Source organism: Hibiscus syriacus, unplaced genomic scaffold, assembly GCF_006381635.1.
Source record: "Hibiscus syriacus cultivar Baekdansim isolate YM2019G1 unplaced genomic scaffold, ASM638163v2 tig00110895_pilon, whole genome shotgun sequence".
In the NCBI taxonomy this organism is placed as follows: domain Eukaryota; kingdom Viridiplantae; phylum Streptophyta; class Magnoliopsida; order Malvales; family Malvaceae; genus Hibiscus; species Hibiscus syriacus.
The window spans coordinates 4,326,839-4,349,541 of record NW_024062903.1 but is presented as its reverse complement, the minus strand read 5'-3'; the positions used below and the strand labels follow the sequence as shown (position 1 = coordinate 4,349,541).

The 22,703-nt window shown below is 35.1% G+C and overlaps 1 protein-coding gene and 1 long non-coding RNA gene across 2 annotated transcripts; both read right to left on the bottom strand.

Annotated features, from left to right (window-relative positions):
* Positions 1 to 1,190: 1,190 nt before the first annotated feature.
* On the bottom strand, positions 1,191 to 3,097 carry LOC120146038 (pentatricopeptide repeat-containing protein At2g36980, mitochondrial-like). Its single transcript, XM_039159705.1, is given in 4 exon segments — positions 1,191 to 1,919; positions 1,922 to 2,103; positions 2,105 to 2,466; positions 2,469 to 3,097. Coding segments are annotated over 4 exon segments (1,863 nt in total). The 5' UTR covers positions 3,066 to 3,097; the 3' UTR covers positions 1,191 to 1,197.
* A 7,109-nt stretch (positions 3,098 to 10,206) lies between these two features.
* Positions 10,207 to 19,296, bottom strand: LOC120145872. Its single transcript, XR_005518160.1, has 3 exons — positions 19,286 to 19,296; positions 10,742 to 10,745; positions 10,207 to 10,365 (listed from the first exon to the last, which is right to left on the bottom strand). It is a non-coding gene; the product is annotated as an uncharacterized LOC120145872 (long non-coding RNA).
* Between the last annotated feature and the right edge of the window lie 3,407 nt (positions 19,297 to 22,703).

Below are 22,703 nucleotides of genomic sequence, written 5' to 3'. Positions count from 1 at the left end.
ATAGTGCCTCAGGATCCGCCTATTCCAGGTAAGTTGGCATACTCATCCTTCCTACCAGTAGGCTCTGCTTTTAACTTGGGAACCCATAATTCCAAATCCTCCGTAGCAAGTATATATTCCGATGGGAAGGAATAAGCCCTCTCACATGTATTTTCAGAAACGAGTTTATGTCAATGTTCTTAATCTCATCTTAATAGTTCGGCAAACCATCCTCATCGCCATATGGTGCTGTTATTCGACCAACAAATACTTTTTATGAGAAATGTCAGCATCAAAATTGTAGAACCCTGATTCTGGAATTTCAAAGGATTTTGATGTTGATGCTGGACGTGGAGTTCTATATAGTCCCTTTACTGGTGGCTTCATTATCTCTGAAGCACTTGAACATGGACCATTAAGTTGTCTTCTATCAACATCTCGCTTCAAGTCATTGGAAAAAACAATTTCTTCAGGCAAAGAAGCTGGTAAGAGTTCAAAGGGAACTTTGCTACCTATTTTCTCTCATAACCATTCAGTACAAGTGATAGAACCTTGGGGGAACCTGAATAGTTCATTGGGTGGTATTAAACTCCATCCTTCCTCGTTTTACAGAAGATACTCCTAAAGCCTTTCACCGCAGTTAAACATACATGTATAACCACAATCTTCAGCATCCCCTGCTAGCATTTCAACAAATTCAAATTTGTATTTCTGGTGTGCACCGTTATCAGACTTGGGTTTGATATTCCAGTTCTTAGAAAAGGTCCAAGTTGGTCTTTTTCATGGAAATATCCTGTAGGAATCTCTGGAAGTTCCTTTTTTCATAGCAAAAAAGGAAAACACAAGGCAATCTTCATTTTCAGAGTGCCCATATGTAATCTTCAATATTTGAGTTTCCTGGTCGGGCCAAGACAAAAATGAGCTTAGGCAAGTAAAATAGAAAATGGATAGGTTTGTATCTCTGCCTGACCCAACCCATGGATAGGTCTATTTCCCACCCAGTCCAGTGACACCCTGGTTAATCCACACCTTTTCTAGGTTGATAGGCATGCAGTTGAAGACTCCCACAAAACCAAGTTATCTGAACGGCAGCACTCGCACGTACTTGCTCAAAGCCTTCTATTTTCTTTTTGATAGTAGAAACATCCTAACTACTATCTAAAAAATGTAAATTGGTTTCTTCCAAGTGTTCAACAATATATATTATTCAAATGAAAACTATAATGGATTTCTCATTTCTGATTCAAGAGAGTTTAATATCTTCTGCAACTCTTCCCTATATGGGTGTGAAATGCAACCTGCAACAAAAACAGTCACCTTATTTTTCACTTCAATCCAACTATAACCAGGCATTTTCTTTATCCCTTGATCCACCATTGCTCTCCTAACAATCTCAGCTTCCTTCCACTGACCACTAGCACAATACAAGTTCGATAATAACACATAACTCATATCTTTTTTACAGTCTATACTATTCTGGAATTCATACCCAACACTAACCCCCATCCCGACATCACCATGAATGGAACATGCTCCTAGCAAGGCTTCATATGAGCAGCTTTTAGCCTCAACTGTATCATTTTCCAAGTATTTACTAGCCAACTCTTTCGCCTCTACTAAGTATCCACCTCGGCCAAGCATATCCACCATGCATGCTACATGATCTATCTCGTAGGTAAGACCATAAACAGTGCCCATCAAATCAAAAAATAAACGACCTTTATTGACAAGGCCAGCATGGCTACAAATCATCAACAAGCCTATGAAGCTAACTTTATCTGGCCTCATCCCATGTGCCACCATATCATCATAGACCTGTAATGCTTGAGTAGACAACCCATGCATTCCAAACCCAAACAACATTGCATTCCAAGAAACCAAATCCTTGTCAAGAATTTCATCAAATGCATAGCTTGAGCCTTTGATATCCCCACATTTGCATACATGTTAACCAGACCATTGCCGACATAGACATAGGCTTGAAATCCATATCTAATCACATAACCATGGACCATTTTACCAAAACCAAGTACTGCCAAACTAGAACATGCATGAAGTATAGCTCCGAACGTGTAGTCATCTGGGCATATACAACTCCTCACCATCTGAACAAACAACTTGAGCTTGTTCTCCTTCCCCATTTCTTGCATACCCTGCAATCATACTTGTCCAAGAAATCACATTCTTCTCCGGCATGCGTTGAAACACGTTAAAGGCTTCAAAGGTGTTCCCCATTTTTATATAGCCATCAATCATGGCATTCCAAGACACTTGATTGAGTAGCCCTACAGATTCAAACTCTGTTACAGCAACATCCATGCAACCAAGTTTAGCATAAAAGCTCAAAATTGAATTCTTCACTTCCACAGCCGAGCACCAACCGGTTCTAATAATAAAACCATGCACTGCACGCCCATATGCATATTCCAATGATTCGGTACACACATTCATTAGAGAACTAAAAGTCCAGTGATCAGAGTACAACACAAACTTTTTCTCATTTCTTTAAGTAAATTAATACACATTTCAACCTCCCCATACCGAGCAAAACCCGAGATCATAATGTTCCAAGCAACTAACACCTTTTCTGGCATGCCATTAAAGGTTTTTAATGCAATATCAAACTGAGCAGAATTAACATAAGCAAATAAAAGGGAACACCAAGTTACTTCATTTCTTAGACTTTGATCCATCTCTTGAAACACTTTTCTTGCACTACCGGGATCTAAGCATTTCCCATACATATCAATAAGAGAATTGTTAACAGGTAAATAAGATTGGTACCCGAAAACAATGATTAATGCGTGGGTTTTTGTGCCATTTCGAAATGAGGCGAAGCCCGAGCAAGCGTTTAGAGTTGATGTGAAGGTGAAGTGGTCGGGCTTCGCGTTGGCAGACCTCATGAGGTGGAAAAGGGAGAGAGAATCTTTGTGAAGACTCAGTTGAGAGTAGCTTGAAAGCATTGCGTTCCAAGTGATTGAGTCTTTGTGAGGCATTTCGTCGAATAGTTTGCGAGCGGTTGTGATGAAGCCGGATCTCGATAAAGAAACGATCTTGGTCGTCAGTTGGTGCAGATTTGAAGGCATGTCTCATATTTCAAAGCATTGGAAGTAGTGGTTTATTTAGCCTGACCTCTATGTTTAGCTGCTCAACATTTAAATAGAGTATATAAGAACTCTTTGGAGCTTCCACTTCTTATATTAAACCTGGGTTCATCGGTTGGACCGCTCAGCCTGGTCGGTTTGGATCTTAGATAAGAAAATTTTCAATTTGGGTATCCGAATTGACTAAAAATATATTAAATTAACTTTAATATTATTTTTAAATAATAAAAATTATAAATTTATTTTTCGAAACAAAAAAATTAAATTAATAATTAAAAAAGCATAAGATATTTTTTTAAAAATATATAAACAAATTGAAACCTAACGCCTCTAGGACTACACAAACAATAATGGTTGTGCCACTAAGACTAACGTCTATCACACTTACACTCTAAACTCATGTGGGCCTAGTATGTCATATTCAACCACTGACGCGATCATTCTTAAAAAATTTCTAAAATATTTCATCTCGTAAATATTAAACCACAAGTGTCGTGAAAATTTGAAGCTTTGAATAATAGTTTATAAAATATCTTCAAAATAAATAAAGGTTTGCAGATTGAACACTAGTAAAAGTCCTATGGATATAAATGGCCACTATAAAACCCATAATTGTACCCTAAAAGCAAATGCTAGAATCATCGGATGACGATGCTTCACGAATCATATCAGATCTATTAATTTGTGAATGAAAATATTCAAACGTTGAGCTTCACAAACTCAATAATGTAACACTGATACGATATTCATATTATGAGTGTTATAAATACAAGCATGCGAATATGAAATCATAACAAGAATATGCATATTCAAATATCAAGGCATGACATACTTACCATCAACACAAGTCTCAAGCTTTTCCTAGTCTACAATTGAGGGCCTAGCCATGGATATATATGCATCATTATATCATCCCTTGATCTCATTTAGTGTCAAATATAAGCATATAAATGATCTCATAATATCCATCGAGATCGTGTCACTAAGGCCAAAATAGTATACACGTGTATGATCAATATTATCATTAAAACCACAAATGTATCGATGGGTGTTTGTATTGTTTTCACAATTGTCATTAAGGCTGCAACATTGTATAGTATTGGATTACCACTATAATTATGATTCTATATATATATTGATTAAGTAAAATATAAGAAACGCCAAACGTCACTAAGACCACACAAACAATAATATTTTTGCCACTAAGACCAACGTCTAATACACTCAAGCTACTAAGGTCACTTAATACCCTTACATCACTAATATTACTCATCGGGTTCTAAGCCCGCAAATCAGAGTCTCGTCTTTAGGTAAACCATGATTTCCAGGTAGTCCAATTTGGACTTCATTAAGTATCATTATTTTTTGGATATTTTCAATATCAAGGAAACTAATACTTTGTATTAATTAGTCAATACAAAAATTAAATATATTATTAATTTAATTGGTATATTAATAATTTTATTAACAATTGACTGTAGATGATGACTTGGTTAAAATTAAATTAAAATTTTAATTAATTAATTGATATTTTTTATTCAATAATTAAAATAAAATGGGATAGTAATTTAATGGTTAATTTACAATATTTTCTAATGCAGCGCGGATCACGTTAATATAATGCAACCCCCTGCGCATGTATTAACGCAAGACCAAAATCCAAAAAGAAACAGTCAGTTTTTTTGTTTTGTTTTTTTTCCTTCCCAATCTTACTTTGCCAAGTCAATGAGAGATTACACAAATGGTTGGAATTCAGGAATTTAAGCTTGTAAGGTTAAATTTGAATCTCACCACCGTCATTCTTGATGGACAATCTGTAAAGTCATATGTAAATCTCAATTAGATTTTAGGTATACCCTAACCCTGAACTCTTGACCTAAACTTTTGTGTATAAAAAAAATCTTACTACACCAAAATGCCAACTATTCTCTCTCTCTGCTTAGGGTTTCCATTTCCGCCATGACAATTCTTTCTTGACCTTTAGTTTCACTCACATTGCATTGGAATGAGCGCAATGTTTTGATAACTATTTGAATTCCTAAAATTTCTCCTCAATTTAGTTTTTTTTCCCGATATTTTTTGGTATAGATCGAGGTTAGTTTATATTGTTTATTTTTTCTATTCTATTTTTATAGGGTTTTTTTGCTATTAATTGAGAGCTCTATATTTCAGCAGTGGCATTATTATGGTGATTTTATATGGCGTTGCTTATTGTAGTTTATAGATTCTGGCCTAGATTTGTGCATGAGGGTGCGTTTGGTTCACGGAATGTAAGATTTTCTTTGAGAATAACATTATTGGAATGTAACATTACCTGATACATTACTGGGAATGTTACATTACTGTGTTTGATTTGTTTGGCATGAATGTAAGATTACAGTGTTTGGTTGATGAAATAAGAGATTACTTAAACGTATATTTTACCAAGTTGTCCTTGTTCTATATATTTTAACAAGTGGAATTCTATAAATATTTAAATGAAAATATTTATATAAAAAATCATCGAAAATATATTGCTTTATTATCTTAAATTTATATACTTTTTAATAAAATTTATATATAATTTTTTTATAAAATTTAAAAGATAAATGAGTACAATAAAAGAGTAAATATATCATGTATTATTTTAATTATAAATAATATTAATTTTTACATTATTTATCTAAAAATATATTAAAATTTTACATTAACATTTCAGTATTTTCGGAGAAGTGGGTATTGGGGGATCGTATGAGATAATGATGGAAGGTCCCTAAAAAATTCTCAAAATCAATTGGGTTGCTAGATCCTACAAGTGTGTTGCTTCCTTGCATCTTCTCTATTTCCTTCAAATCAACATATTATAGAATCGAATAGTAATCTGGTTGTTTCATTTATTAATTCGCCTTTTTTTGTTCCTTCGTGCTTCAAGTTGGACAATCTTTTATGCCACCATCTTTGTACTAAGTTCTCATGGAATATCCAAGCAATTCCTATAGATGTTAATGACGAAGCAGATGTTCTAGCCAAAAATGGGATAAGGTCGCTGATCAGTGGTCGTTTTTTGGGTATCCTAATGTTGTTACTTGTTATTCTGTCTCATTTGATGGACATTGCTATCTATGTTGGTTGTTTTAGGAGGTAGCATATTTCAAACTTTTAGCTATGGGAAAGGGTGATAGAGGCTAGGTTGAGAAAGACTACTAGGGTTTCGGAAAACCAATTTGGCTTTATGCCAGGCAGGTCTACTACGGAGGCGATTCATCTACTTCGACGGCTTATGGAGAAATATAGGGAAAAAAATAGAGATCTTCACATGGCGTTCATTGACCTTGAGAAGGCGTATGATAATGTTCCCCGCGATACGATCTGAAAGACCTTGGAAACGAGACGGATCCCAACTGCTTATATTCGGACGATTCGTGATATGTATTGTAGATATACTACATACGTCAGGACTACAGTTGGCGACACCGAGGCATTCCCGGTGGAAATCGGACTCCACCAGGGGTCATCTCTTAGCCCTTACATATTTGCCTTGATTATGGATGACATCTATTGTGCGACACCAGACGATGTTCCATGGTGTATGCTTTTCGCTGACGACATTGTCCTAGTTGCTGAAACAAAAACTGTGCTGAATAGTAGACTAACTACCTGGAAGACTGCTTTGGAAGAAAAAGGTCTAAGGATCAATATTGAAAAGACAGAGTATTTATGTTCAAACTTCAGTGGGAACCAAAACAATGAAGATGTAGAAGTATGTATAGAAGGACACGTTCTCCCCTCAAATGATTGTTTCAAGTACCTAGGGTCTATGATACATAAAGATGGGGCTGTAGATGATGACGTTACACACCGTATAAAGGCAGGATGGCTAAAGTGGAGAGCTGCTACTGGAGTATTGTGTGACAAGAAGGTGCCTCTAAAACTTAAGGGAAAATTTTATAGAATGACAATAAGACCAGCGCTGCTATATGGATAAGAATGTTGGGAAATAAAGAAGGATCACGTAAGGAGGATGAAGGCCGCATAAATGAGAATGCTTCGATGGGCATGTGGTAGGACTCTGTGGGACATGACACCAAACTCTGCAATTAGAATGTTCTTGGGGGTAGTGCATGTATCCAAAAAATTGAGGGAGGGAAGACTATTGTGGTTTGGGCATGTCCTTAGGCGACAACCGTCAGATGCGGTCAGGAGGGTAGAGTCAATTACAGCCGACGGTGCCAGAAGGAGAGGACGACCAAGGAGGAAGTGGGTAGACTACTTGAGATCTGATTTGAAGGATTTAGCCCTTACCGAGTACATGACCTCTAATATGAAAGTATGGAGACTTAAGACCAGGGTAGCCGAGTAGTGTGGGTCACAACCATAGGGTGTAGCATTCCTGTCTTCTTTTTAATGCATTTGTAGTAATTTCCATGAATTCTACTTTTTATACGTTTCTGTCATTGGAATTTATGAAGGCTTAGAACTAGGGTAGCGGAGTAGTGTTGCATTAGTTTAGGTTTTAACCCATTTGACTTTATTCCTTATGTAGCTTGCTATCGCTGACTTCTGTGTATCATTCTCTTCATGTTTCCTCTTTTTAAATTTATCCAGGTCTTACGTTTCTGTCTATATGTAGAGATTTTTTCTTAGGGATTTATTTGCAGGGATTACTTTCCATTTCAGACGCGTATATAAAGACTGCATAAGAAGACTGTTCAACTATGTATTTATTTATTTATTTATTTATACATGCATTGTATTTTATCTTTATTTTTAATTTTTTGACTGCCGGAGGTCTTCCACGAAAGCTGCTCTCAACCTGGTGTTGGGGGCAGCCTTCTACCTTACCTTCTTTTATCCCATTACATATGGGAATAGGGTTTTGTTGTTGTTGTTGTTGTTGTTGTTGGTTATCCGTGTGAATTCATCGCTAGTGGAGTGTTGCTGCTTTGTTTTTCTTATTCACTGCTCCAGGTTTATGTACCTGTTATGTTTAAGTAAGGTTGTCTGCTGTTTGTTTTTTGGGGCTCTTAATCGAGTGTATTATGGCTATGATCTATGGCTTGCTCTTCTTTTATATTTACAAAACCTGTTGTATTCTTGATACCCAGTAAAGTAAATTAGGATGCAACATTTATGAGGAAACACTGGGAAGCAATAAATTTAGTCTTCAAATAGAAATCTCAAATGAGATAAACTGACAGCGAACACTAGCAGGCAACATGTTCAAGTAGAATGAAAAGCAAAAGTGAAAACTGAAAGATAAGAGATAAGTTTACATTATTTGTTTAGCTTACAGAACAAAACTAAGTATAACATTAACCATCAAAAGCAGCATCAATATTCAGACTTACAAAAGATAATAGGCATGACACTCTAACTTAAGTATATATGTTGGTTAAATTATATACTCAAAAAATTCTCCAAGTCAAAAGGTTGACATATACCTGGTGAAGCAAGACAAAAAAGTTGGGACCATATTCTAAAGTCAAAATCAAAAAGAGATCAACATACTTCTAGAAGGACCAAAGTCAAAAGGATGGTCTAAAGTAATGGCATTAAAGTAATTGCTTAATCCATAATCTTTTTTGAATTCTTTTGGCAAAGAAAGAAAGAAATCTACTTTGTGCGCATCTTTGTTAATATACTCGCATGCAGTAAGCATTTCATCATTGGAGAGGCCTTCAATTTTCATGATTTATGTGAAAATTGACATTCTTCGATTATTTCCTTCTGCCTCCTTTTTGAATAATGCAGTAATATCCTTAATTTCTTGGGCAGTTTCTCGGTATGCAACACCAAACTTACTTATCTCCTGTACAAGTTTGAATAACTCATCATCACTTCGAGACCTTTTCTTGCTAGCTACTTTTTCATTGCAGGGATAGAGGCAGTAGCATCAGATGTTCCCTCTCTTGATTCAGAATCTCTTACTCCCTCTTCTTCAACTAATGCATCTATAAATGCATTATCTTCTACATCAAGATGTTCCACTACATCAACTACTGTTCATGTTGCTCTTTCTTTTCCAAATATTTGAACAAAGTCGTCAAAGAATGGAAATGACTTGTTTCTCAATCCAGCAGAAGTTGGATGACTCTACAAGATAATAATAAAATCTTATATTTAATAAATTTTACAATTACATATGTAGATAACAAAGACCACAAAAAGAAGATAAATTCAATTAAAAGACTTACTCTAACCCAATCATCAAACACATCTTTTGGTGCATTCAAACATTTTTCTTCTTCATTCCAACCAAATCCACTTCCAATATTAAACATTTTTGATAAAACATTGTATTGCCTTTTCAGTAACTTCACTCTATATTCAATATGTGGATGGGCCCTAATTTTTTATGTCGGAAGCTTGATTTCTAACATTTTTTCAAGATGAGATAGATAACCTGCTCTAAATATTCCATTATCAGCTTTCCAATGTGGGTCTTCTGCCAAAATGTGTAAGCATTCAACAAATGCAACATCCTCCTATTTAGTCCACATCCTTTTAGTAACAATAGACTTAACCTTTCTAGCTGTTCGTTTTTCCCCCTTTGAGATTTCATATTTGATGTTGACATATTGCACTTCAAATCAATCTAAGAATATGCATATAAAAAATGTATAACATAACTTAAAACATGCCATCATTATCAATAATAATCATAAATGAAATTTAAAATAGTAACATAAACTAAATTAAATGTAGTGAATGACATAATATGTAATAAATGTCCATAACAAAGGCAATTTAAATTTTAAAGAAAAGAAATACATAAAATTTAATAAAGTTAATGGCATAAAATATAAAGATGTCAAATACATGAAATTAGTGACCACTAACATTAGATAAAATACAAAGTGACAATTCATACATAACATAAAATCAAATCTATCCTAAACTATGTGACACCAACCAACTAGTAAACATATCTTGTGCTAATTTGTCTCTCCACTCACTCCAAGAAGTGCTTGGCTCACAATGTCTGATCATTTCTACCTCATAAACCTCTTCAACATGCCTACTATCTTCAGTATAGTTAGATTCAATAGGATCAATTAGCATCTCAAATCTTATGAAATTATGGAGAAGACAACAAGCGAAAATGAGTCTACATTGTTTTTTCACTGGATAAAATGATTTTCCCTTAAAATTGCCCATCTCGCTTTCAATATGCCAAAACATCTCTCAATGCAATTTCTAGCTTGAGAATGTTTCATGTTGAAATATTCTTGAGGGGTGGTAGGTTGGTGTCCTTCTCTCCAATCATTCAAGTGGTGTCTTTGACCTCTATATGGTGCAAGAACTTGTAACACCCCTATTCATTTATGTATACAGTATCACATAAGTAGTAACACCCTATATTATTTTAATTTAAAAAGTGAATTAATATACAAAACTTGTAAGAACTTTACATTCTTTTATATATATATATATATATTAATGACCTAAGCATTTACCTTGTGGAACATTTAAACCATTTCTTCTACTAATGGCATCTCTGAGTATTTTACCATCAGTTGTATAATCTTCCCACCTAGGTAAAACATAAATGAATTGTATGTTTGGGGTGCAAACACCAAGTACATTTGTCGTAATTTCATTTTTTCTTGTTCTGTACCTAGGTTTATCGATTGAAGCAACATTAACCTTAATATATGTTCCATCTAAAGCACCCAAACATCCCTATATTCATAATATAAATTTAAATTACATTATTAATATCCATTTATGTATTAAATTTTATTAATTAACTTAAAAGTAATTTCAGAATTATGATACAATACCTTAAACCATTTCCATCTATCGTTTGTTGAATTCTCTTATATCGGTTTTGGTTTTCTAAAAAGAATCGGATGCAATTTCAAAATTGAAGCTAAAATTGTATGGAGAACTCTACTAATTGTTTCACCAGATCTGATTGTTTGACGTTTTAGAACTCTATTCTTAATATGGTGGGATATAATATGATGGAAAGTAATAACCATTTCTTCTATAAAGATATATTGACTCTTTTTTAACCCACCTTGACTTTGTAATAGGTGACACAATTTGATAAATGCTCTCCTATCCATTCGACAATTATTAACACTTTGTCTATCACTTTTAAATACAATTTTATATAAATTAAGTTATCTAATATTATGTCTATGAAGTCTTTCATGTGCATAACTTATTTTAGGTATATTTTTATATTTTCTAAGAATAAGTGAAATAACCATAAGCATATGACACACAATCTCCATCATTTACAGTTTTAAAATAAGAATTATGGCGATATGCGTCTTCTTTCGCATTAATAAGCGAGTCATAACTGTTATTATGAACAAACATTTTAATATTACAAAATAATAATATTGAACAAGAACAATTGTTTGTCATAATAATAAAAATAAATGAAAACTAATTTAACAGTTCTGAAGTAATTAAAAATAGAAATCAAGATTTTAACATAAGCTTAGAAAATTAAATAAAATCTAAGAGCAACTAATGGTAGACTTATGAAGTAGCTTGGTGAATTTGAAATATAAAAGTGTCACTAAACTTTGACAATATCAAGTGGTCCTAAACTGGTCAAATATAAAATGGAGGTCCTTATAAAACTTGAGGTTAAGTTTTATTGCTTGACATTTTTGGGAGTTGTATCATTATTTCTTTCTTGTCTATAAGAAAATCTTCTAACACTACAATTTCATTAATTTCTATAAGAAAATAATTTCTCCAATTTTTCCTTTTCTTCTCTACAATCTCCCTGTGTTCTTTTTTACTAGAGGCCAATCAACACCACTAGGTGGGGTCGATTATAGAACATCGAATGCCTATGTTAGCAATTAGAGTCAATGCAACTACTAGGATAGTTGGAGCACAAGGAAGCCAATCAACCCTCCATCCCGGTGGGTGGCCCATTTTAGTGCTCTATGGTAATGAGGAAGTAAATTGACCCCCTCTGCCACCCAAAATGTTAAAATCCAAAAATCTAAAATCTCTCTCTATACGAAACACCTCTCAAGGAAATTCTTAAAATATAATTCTAAAAAAATAGTCCTAAATTTCAATTTATAATCCCAAAAGTAAACCCAAAATCAATCCAGAAAACTCATCACTATCCAACGCATATTAGTAAATACCGTTCACATCCAAAGAAAAATTGGGTTTTCGTTTCAACCTAAGCATTGTTTTTATTCATGTCAACTTATAATTTGTCACCCATTGGCAATTAACAATTTAGTTGACAAAACTCTGACAGAAAACATATTAATTATAAGGATGAAAGTGAATATGTAACATTTTGAAACACTGAATCAACACTAAATGCAACCAAAACTTAGGGAACTGCAACTGCAATTTGCTATGTTTTATGCATAATGCATACGAACTTTATTTGATTAGCAATTTGGTTCATATGAAAGTATAATTTCTGCATGAATCAAGTGTAGGATGAGATAAGATCATACACAATATCACAAGTTCAGCATGCATAATGAGCAAATTTAGGTAGTTGAAAAGTCATGATCATGTAATTCAGTAAGGCAAAGTATAATGTAGGAGTTAGAAGGTTGTGAGATATTTAGTGCACAATTGTCATCACTATGCAGAAAGTCATTCAGTCTACTCTGCACCAATAGCCAACCACAATATAAGATGAGAAAGCACAAAATGTATGTGTATGTCTGTGAGTATGTATGTATATTGAAGCAATGAGGCTTTTTTGTCTAAGGCACTGCTAAAACAAGAACAAACTGAGTTGAAACTTTTACATATAATCACGTAAGGATAATCATAGATGAATTTATCTTAGACAATGTGTACATGGAAATGAAAATCCTAGCATGATGTATATAGTTGAGGCATCAGTAAATGAGAAGACTTGCAGTTATTGTGAACTATACCAAAGACTCCTAGTCTACCCAAAAAAGTTTGCTCATCGTTTTCCTTATAAACTGAATGAAGGATTGATTTCAAGAAACAAACAAATTTAACCTTAGTTCATATTCTAATGAGTAATCCAAACATAACTTATCAAATAAAAAAAACTTCAAAACATTTACTCATTTTCTAACAAACTAGATCCATTCAACTTCTACCTTATTATCCTTTTCTATGATACTACAACCTCAAGAACAATCTTCCGTTGTACTGAAGAGAATAACAGAAACGGGGAAATTAAGGAGCATAGACATACCACATATATTGCTTCAAGGTGTTGCTGTAGAAGATCGCTCAGAACAAGCTCCAAAACCTTAAAAAATGGGTGAAATTTTCACAAAGGAAAATAAAAAATAAATAAATAAATAAACTGATGAAATTTTCACAGAGGAAAAGATTCAAGAGGATTTCGTCAACAGAAACAAAAGCACAAAATATGGAAACCAAGTAACATTACTGAGAAAATAAAAGAAAGGGAGTGGAGGAGAAATCTTTCGAGGAGAAATTTTATTGGGAAAAAACTGAATTTTTTTCCTGGACATAAATGAGGTCACAAGGAGAAGACGAGAAAGGTTATTTTAGCCCAAACGCCTAGGAATAAATAAAAACCTATGGAATATGTGGGAATGACATTCCCAATAATAAATTTAAAAAAATTATTGTTGGTTCACTGATAATACCCTCAAGTGTGAATCTTTCCCATCCAAATGTGAGTATTGCAATCTGAAAAAAAAAAATTCTTATCAATAATCCTCAAATCCATGATCCAAACGCCCCTTGAATGGTATGCTCACTGGAAAGTGGTAGAATGGCTGTTATGGCTAGGCTTCTTGAAGCAGCAAGCATCTCGCCCAATATAGCAGGTACACTATGATTACTTGGTATGCAATATTGGAATGTGTGTGCTTCCACTATGTTACTCGGATTTCACTGTGAAAGATATGGGTATGTTTAATTTTTTCTCTCTACATTTTCCATGTATTTAGAGGTTTCTTGGAGTGAGGATATCCATGTCTGAGTAGGTGTAGAATGAAATGATACATCATACACAAGTAGTGATAAAAGTAACATCTCAAAATTTCTTTATATTTTGTTGTGATTGTCATATTCTGAAAGCTTTAAGGTAGATAAAGAAACTGTTTCATACAATTGGTGTCTTCTTTCTTTTTGAGAAACTCTGTAATTATTACACCTAAGTAGGTGCTTGCTCTGCTCCACTACTTTTGTTTATCCTCGAACATATCCCACTTTTGATTCATGTACTTGATTTTTTTTATTGTCTCTCTCTCTCAAGCTTATGATTATATATGTAGAACTTTGATTCATTTTTAAAATAGTTAAAAGAACATAAGCATGTTATCAAATTTATGCAACTGCACCTTAAATTTGACCATTACCGCTTGAACTCGGAGGATGTGTTAGACTAATTTAATTCCTACTTTTTCAAACGATTTGGATATGATGGCCCAATTTATCAAACATCATGATATTGACATTGTCGTTGACTGTTGGCAGAGGATGCTGTCAATAAAAAATTAGCTGCTCAATACATTTACAGAGAATTACGTTGGGCAGATGATGAAAATTTACTTGATGAAGAAGGTGATGCCTATGTTCTGACTAATGTTTCTTTTGTTGGTCATTCAATTTAATAATGTTTCTCTTACGCCAAATTATATGGGGTTATAATGTTGTGTTCATTGTTTATGATGGCATGCCGGCTTTTATCTCACAGATATGCATGTCTTTGGTTTGAAGCCCATGACTGATCCTTAAAATTTGGTGAGTTTATCTGAGCAGACATTTCATTTCTCTTTGATATCATGTTGTAATTCTCTTTCATGCAAAGAGTTGTTTCGGTTTATGCTCTCTCTGATCCATAGCTATGTTATCTTTGCCTATTCATCCCCCCACTATTTGCTTTTGAAATGCTGATGTATAATCTTAATTATGAAATAAATCCAATTTTTGAGTCCTACACAGAGGGAGTTTGGTCACCACTAGGTCCTTAACGTTATCAATTCGTCTGGTTTAAATTTCTCGGTTTTTAACTTCTGTTAATCCACTAACGGTAATATTACATAGCAATTTTAAAATAATAAAAAATCCACATTCATCGGTTGTGTAATTGTCGTGGCAATTTTAATAACATCATAAACTATGCGAATAGTCTCCTTTTTTCGGTTTGACCGACTTTGATCACCGATTCAAAAATTAAACACGCTTGATCTCTTACGTTATCGATTACCTCGATTGTAAAATTCTGTTAATTTATTAATGAAAATCTGAGTTAACAATTAAAAATAAAATTACTTGTCACTTTTTTTTCTCCTCTTTTTTTTCTCAACCATCTTCTTCTTACTAACTCACCCATTCAAATATTGAAATGAAAATGTAGTCGTTTTAGTATGCGTATGCGTGATGGATCCGCTTTTCTCGCTCCTTCACCTGCTTCATATATAATAATGAAGCTTGTAATCAACTTTTCTTCCTACAAATTACAAACTCGTTACACCTTTTCTATCTCTGCTCTCCATTTTCCTCCCAACCATGAGAATGGGCTCAGCGAATGTTGATGTTCAGAAGGTAAAGTTCCATGCCATGAATCTCTCTTTATCATTTTAACAGAGAAGGATTATGAATGAACTCAAACTTGGAAACAATATACTCTAATAAACTAACCATGGCTACAAAATATATATTTTTGTGAGGAATAAGGAGTTTTTCTCTCTACCCAAAACAAATTGTCTAAGTGCCCTGCTCTCGTCTATCGATCCTTCTGATCCCTTGTGGTTTTCCCAGCTCCGGCAGCAAATGTTCGTTGACCGACATGAAACTGTCTCCTGGCAACAAGTACACTTCCTAATGATTTGATATGAGTTAATGCCATGACTTTACCCCTGTGAACATTATGCAGAGTTGGTTAAAATTATGCAATGACCTTTGCTGGATATCAGATGCATCTGATACGACATGTACCCGATTCATAACCATGGATGATTATCTACAACTAGAGGGACAATGTTCATTCATGAAATCAAAAGCTACTAAATGATGAAATTAAGTAAACAAAAGTTGAAATTCTTTGTATTATCTTCTCCTCAATCTATAAAGGCTAAGAGATTTCCCCTGGAAACAGTTACTACCCGAGATGCCTAAAGATGAAACAATATGCAGAATCCAAGAAATCACAACAATTTCTTCAATATATTTAGCTCATGTATCTTCATCATTCAATTCCAAACGCCAAATGCCAAGGAAACAAGATCTAAATCTTCTTCAAACCTATGGAGAACTAAATCCATTCAACAGAAAACCCAAAAAAATCCTAGTGAAACTTATGATCAATTGGGTGGTGTATGAAAACAAGAATAAGCCTTTTTTTCTGTTTGAATTCTAGGAAAGAAGAAGAAGAAGAAAGGGAAGATGGCCAAGCGAACTTTGCAGGGGAAACAAGAAACTGCCAACCAGATTACCATTAAACGGTTTAGGGCAGCGGTAATGGAATAGAGGAAGAAAGATCGAAACAAGTGGCCACAACTACCACTAATTATGTTATAACGGCGGAGGCTGAGCTTCAGCCCCGCCGAGAGCCTGATCATCCTAGCGTGGAACTATCAGGGACTGGGGAACCCCTCAACAGTTCATGAACTGAAGCGGCTGGCGGTGTCGCATATTCCTGACGTAGTGTTTCTTAGCGAAACAAGGTTACGTAATAATAAAGCTGATGATATCCGCATGAAGACAAGTTTGGAAGGAAACTTGGTCTTTGAATGGGGCGAAAATTGTTCAGGGCTCATGCTTTTGTGGAGTGCTGAAGTTAATGTGGAGCTCATTGAGTTCTCTAATAGACATATTGATGTAGAAGTCAAAAAGCTACGGGAGAAGTTTAGGTTCACCGGCTTCTATGGGGAGTGGGATCGAAGAAGAAGAAGGGATAGTGGGCTCTTCTGGAACGCATCAAGAATAAATCCCAACTCCCTTGGCTTGTCGAGGGAGATTTAATTGAGATTCTCACCCTCAACGAGAAAGTTGGAGGCATACGTCGTGCGGAAGGCGATATGGCTCAGTTTCGGGATGCTCTAATCGGCACCGGTTTGCATGATGTTCGACCAAATGAGGGATGGTTTACCTGGTTCTTCGGGAACCATGCTCACAATCATCTTAGGGAGCGTCTGGATAGGTTTACTGCATCTTTGGATTGGCTTCTGAATTCGCCTCAAGCTTTTGTTTCAACCGTGATGACGACTGAATCTGACTATGTCGCTATTCTTTTAAACTCGAACGGCGATGATTTCATCCAATGCTCTCGCAACCGTTATAAACAATTTCATTTTGAGAATTGTTGGGCAATAGAGAATGAATGTGCGAACTGTTGCGGAAGACATCTATCAGATAAAGTAAAATCGCAACTCATAATTTGAGAAAATAAAAATAAAGATAACAAAATTTACGTGAAAACCCCCCAAATAATATAGGGTAAAAACCACGGGCAACGATAAAAGAATTTTACTATGAGAAAATAGGAATTACAACTTCTCTCGATCTACCAAGGAGAAAACAATGATAATTCTCTCTTGATAAAAAAGAGAAAACAACTCTCAAGAAAACTCTCTAAATTCTCTAGTATTAAGAGAAATCTAGAATGATTTGGGATGGTTTTGAAGCTAAATGAGCTAGGGTATTTATAGTTGAAGCTTAAGGACTAATCTTATAAATACGCTAAAGTATAATGACTAAATTGTGATTTTACCATTGTCCAAAATTCAACAAAATCTAGCTTGCAATTTTAGTGCCTACTAAATTTGACAAATTTTATTCAATTTTCTGCAAATTGCACCGAAAGTCATTTTGACTTTCAACAATCTACCACTTCAAGATTTGATTGGAACAATCATATCTTCACACCATTCTTTCTACCTTGTACCATCATGTTGCTTACGTCACTCACAGGTCACAAAAGGATCGACACCAAGTAAATTTATCAGCATTGATTGTCTTCGTCATGAAATCTACTATAATGTCTTTAGTATGGATCTTCTGCATATCTATCGTCCCTTCTTCCACCTTTTCATGAATGAAGTGGTAATGAACTCATATGTGTTTTTTCCTTGAATGAAATGTTGGATTCATTGCTAGATGCAAGGCGCTTTGACTGTCACAAAATAAAGAGACATACTCTTGATTGTGCCCAAGCTCCTCCAATAGCATCTTCAACCAAATCTCTTCTTTACTGGCTTGTGTAGTTGCTACATATTCTGCCTCTGTTGTGGATGTAGCCACAACTGACTATAATTTTGACACACAGCTTACAGCTCCACCAATAATTTTGAACACATATCTTATAGTAGATTTGCTTTTATCCAAATCCCCTTCATAGTCAGAATCAACATACCCATTGATAAGTAAAATTGATCCTCCGTAACATAATGCAACATTTGAGGTCCTTTTGATGTATCTCAAAACCCTCTTTACTGTATTCCAATACTCTTTGCCTGGATTTGCCATGTACCGACTAACCACTCCCACTGCTTGTGCAATGTATGGTCTTGTGCATATCATAGCGAACATTAAACTTCCCACTGCCGATGCATACGACACTCGAGACATCTCCATCCTCTCTTTTTCAATGCTAGGACTCATACTGGAGGATAATTTGAAGTTAATAGGAAGAGGGGTAGAAATTGTCTTACAATCTTGCATGTTGAATCGTGACAAGATTTTCTTCAAGTAATTCTTTTGTGAAAGCCAAATATTTCTATTACTTCTGTCTCGGTGAATTTGCATCCCTAGAATCTTGTTTGCTGATCCCAAGTCCTTCGTTTCAAATTCCCTAGCCAGTGTGCTTTCAATTCTTCAATTGATCTTTGTTGGGTCCTGCAACCAACATGTCATCCACATACAACAACAATATAACAAAATCGTTATCACCAGACCTCTTGAAATAAGCACAAGGGTCTGAATTAAATCTGTCGTATCCAAGGCACATAATGAACGAATCAAATCTCTTATACCAATACCTCGGCGCCTGCTTTAGACCGTACAGAGATTTGTTCAACCTGTAAACCAATTTCTTCTTTTCGTCTTCTTCAAAACCTTTAGGCTGGAGCATGTAATCTCTTCTTCAAGATTTCTATAAAAGTTGTTTAACATCTAGCTGCTCTAGATTAAGTCCAATGTAGCACACATTGCCAAAAACTATTCGAACTGTTGTTAGTCGAACCACTGGAGAAAATATTTCATTGAAATCAATACCTTCTTTTTGAGCATATCCTTTGACCACCAGTCTTGCACGATACTTCTCCACTTGATCGTCACTATTTCGCTTGATTTTGAAGACCCATTTGTTATCAATTGGCTTCCTTCCTTGTGGAAGTGGCACAAGGTCTCATGTATTATTTTTATGAAGGGCTTCAATTTCTTCTTGCATCACCATCATCCACAGTGAAGCATCTGAGCTGTTTATTGCCTCATGGTATGTTGATGGTCATCGTCCTCTGTTAAAAGGCAATATGAAATATTACCTTCTATAACATAATGAGTGCCAATTGGGACGTCTTCTCACACGATCTGATTGACGAGTTGTTGGAGCTTCATAACTCTCTGGTCCTTGTTCATCATGTGCTGGTTCTCCTTCAGAAAAATATCCTTGTTCAACCTCCTTTTCCACATGTATTTGTGTAGTCTCTGACTTTTTAGTGTTATCATCGTCTTCTTTTATTTGTAGTTTATCTTATACAAAGATAACATCCCTGCTGATTATCACTTTGCGGGCAGTGGGATCCCACAAGCGATACCCCTTTACACCATCAGCATACCCCAAGAATTTTCATTTCCTGGATTTTGGATCCAGCTTTGAAATTTCTTGGGAGTTGTACATCACGTACACAATACTTTCAAATACATGGAGGTTTGAATAATCAACTGGTTTACCATTCCACATCTCTATTGTTGTCTTCAGCTCTATTGTAGTTGATGGAGCTCGATTCACCAAATAACAGACGGTATTGACTGCTTCTGCCCATAATGATTTTTCTAGCCTGCATCCCTCAACATTTCTCTTGTTCTTTCTAACAAGGTTTTGTTCATCCGCTCTGCCACTCCTTTTGTGAGGAGGTTTCGCCACTGTGAACTGTCTTTTGATGCCTTCTTTCCTACAAAAGTCATCAATTCTCTGATTGAGTATCTCCTCATCTTTCTTGAAACACTTGATCTTATTTCCTAATCAAGTTCCACCCGTACTTTGAAGTTTTGAAAGTTGAAAACATCTGACTTCTTCTTAATAGGGTACACCTAACATCTTTTGGAATATCATCAATAAATGAACAAAGTATTTGTTCCACTAGGGATGTACTGGTTGCCATACGTCAGAGTGAACCATTCTAGAACACTTTTGACTCTAGAATTGATGTGTTAAATTTAAACCGGCGTTTGCTTACTTGTTATGCAATGCTCACACAAAGTAAGTGATACATTTGTTAAGTCTGGAAGTAGTTTTTGCTCCACAAGGACTTTCATTCCTGTTCTGATGTGTCCAAGTTTCTGATGCCATAACATTCCACGGAACACATTTATGATTTCTTTCCGTATTTCAATCTTGCTTGCATTATTATCCAACAATCCGTAGGATAATAAATTTTTCTTCAGGCCTTTCATGTGCCGCACATCTCGAACAACTTTAATTGTTCCATCATACATCTTCAATTTGATGGTCCCCACGCTAACGATCTCTAAGGTATGATCATTGCAACTATACACAGATCCTCCTGAGATAGGTTCATAATGATGGAACCATTCTCTTCTTCAGGTCATGTGATATGTTACTCTCGAATCAATGAGCCATATATCTGCAAATCTTTTTCTTCCTTCCACGGTGGTTAACGCTTCATAACATAGAGCATCTCCATCATCTGAAGTGTTTGCAGTATTTCCTTGTGGATTGGAGTTTTTATTTAGACTCCAATAATCCTTCTTTAAGTGGCCCTTCTTTTCACAGTTGTAACACTTTAAATTCTTCTTGCTTCTCAACTTCGATCTACCATGTTTGTGACAGCTGCTTTGGTCACGTTCTGTTGATCTCCCTCTCATCGTTGTCAACGCTTCTGCTTGATGCAGATTTACTTATCTATCTTCCTTGTTCTTGCGCCGATTTTCTTCTTGGAGAACATCAGCTGCAACGTCATCGAAGACTAGACTATTGACATTACTGTTTGTCAAGTTGATATGAGTTGATCATACGAATCAAGTAGACTTTGAAGTAGAAGCTCAACATGTTCTTGTTCTCCTATTGTACATCTTAAGGATGTAAGCTGAGAAAATAACGTGTTCTGTGTTTAAGTGCTCCGTCACTGAAGTAGATTCCGACATACGGAGAGTGTATAATTTCCTCTTAAGGAAAATTTTTTTGTGCAACGATGTGGCCTCGCTCAACATTTTCTTGTTCTCCTATTGTATCTTAAGGATGTAAGCTGAGAAAATAACGTGTTCTGGTGTGTTTAAGTGCTCCGTCACTGAAGAGATTCCGACATAAGAGTGTATAATGTCCTCTTAAGGAAAATTTTTTTGTGCAACGATGTGGCCTCGTACAATTTGGTGAGCTGATCTCATATCTCCTTAGCTGTCTTCTTTCCTCGATGCTTGCAATACTTCATCTGCTAATGCTAGATGAAAGTTTTGCCATAACATTCCCGTCCATTTCGATCTTTTGTTGTCGTCTGTGAAATCTACCGGCCTTTCACTGATAGCGCTAGACACCCGTCTTTCCTCATGATAGCATTCATCTTCAATTTCCACAATGAGAAATTTCTTCCATTGAACTTTTCAATATCAAATTTCGTTGTCATAGCTTTATTACGGATAGCTCCCACTATTTCACTATCGTGAATAGTTCTCTGGAACCTTCAAAGAATGAGTATTACCTTCATACTTTCTTATGTTGAGGATCCACCTTTTGGTGGCAACCACAAAGACACTAAGCAGATTACACACTCAAATCTGGCTCTGATACCAATTGTTGTGGAAGACGACTATCAGATAGAATAAAACCGCAACTGATAATTTGAAAAATAAAAATAAAGATAAAGATGACACAAAATTTACGTGGAAAACCCTCAAATAATCTAGGGTAAAAGCCACGTGCACGGTATAAGAATTTCACTATAAGAAAATAGGAATTACAACTTCTCTCGATCTACCAAGAAGAAAACATGATAATTATCTCTTGATAAAAAAGAAAAAACAATTCTCAATAAAAACTCTAAATTCTCTAGTATTGAGAGAAAGCTATAATGATTTGGGATGGTTTTGAAGTTAAATGAGCTAGGGTATTTATAGTTAAGCTTAAGAACTAATCTTATAAATACCCAAAAGTAAAATGATTAAATTGTGATTTTACCATTGTCCAAAATTCAACAAATCTAGCTTGCAATTTCAGTGCCTACTAAATTTGATAAATTTCATTCAATTTTCTTCAAATTGTACTCTTGAAAAACTTTCAACACGTGGAACCATGGTTTTCAGAACCAGACAGGTTAGCGAACCCCATGCTACCGGTTCACTGGTTCAATCGGTCGAACCGGTCCGACCGGTCGGAAGAACCGGACGACGTCATAATTATTTAAAAAATTAAATAAAATACCAAAAATATGTAATAAAAATAATTTTTATATCACAATTCATATTCAAAGCAAGTCATAAGATATATAAGTTAAAAACCAT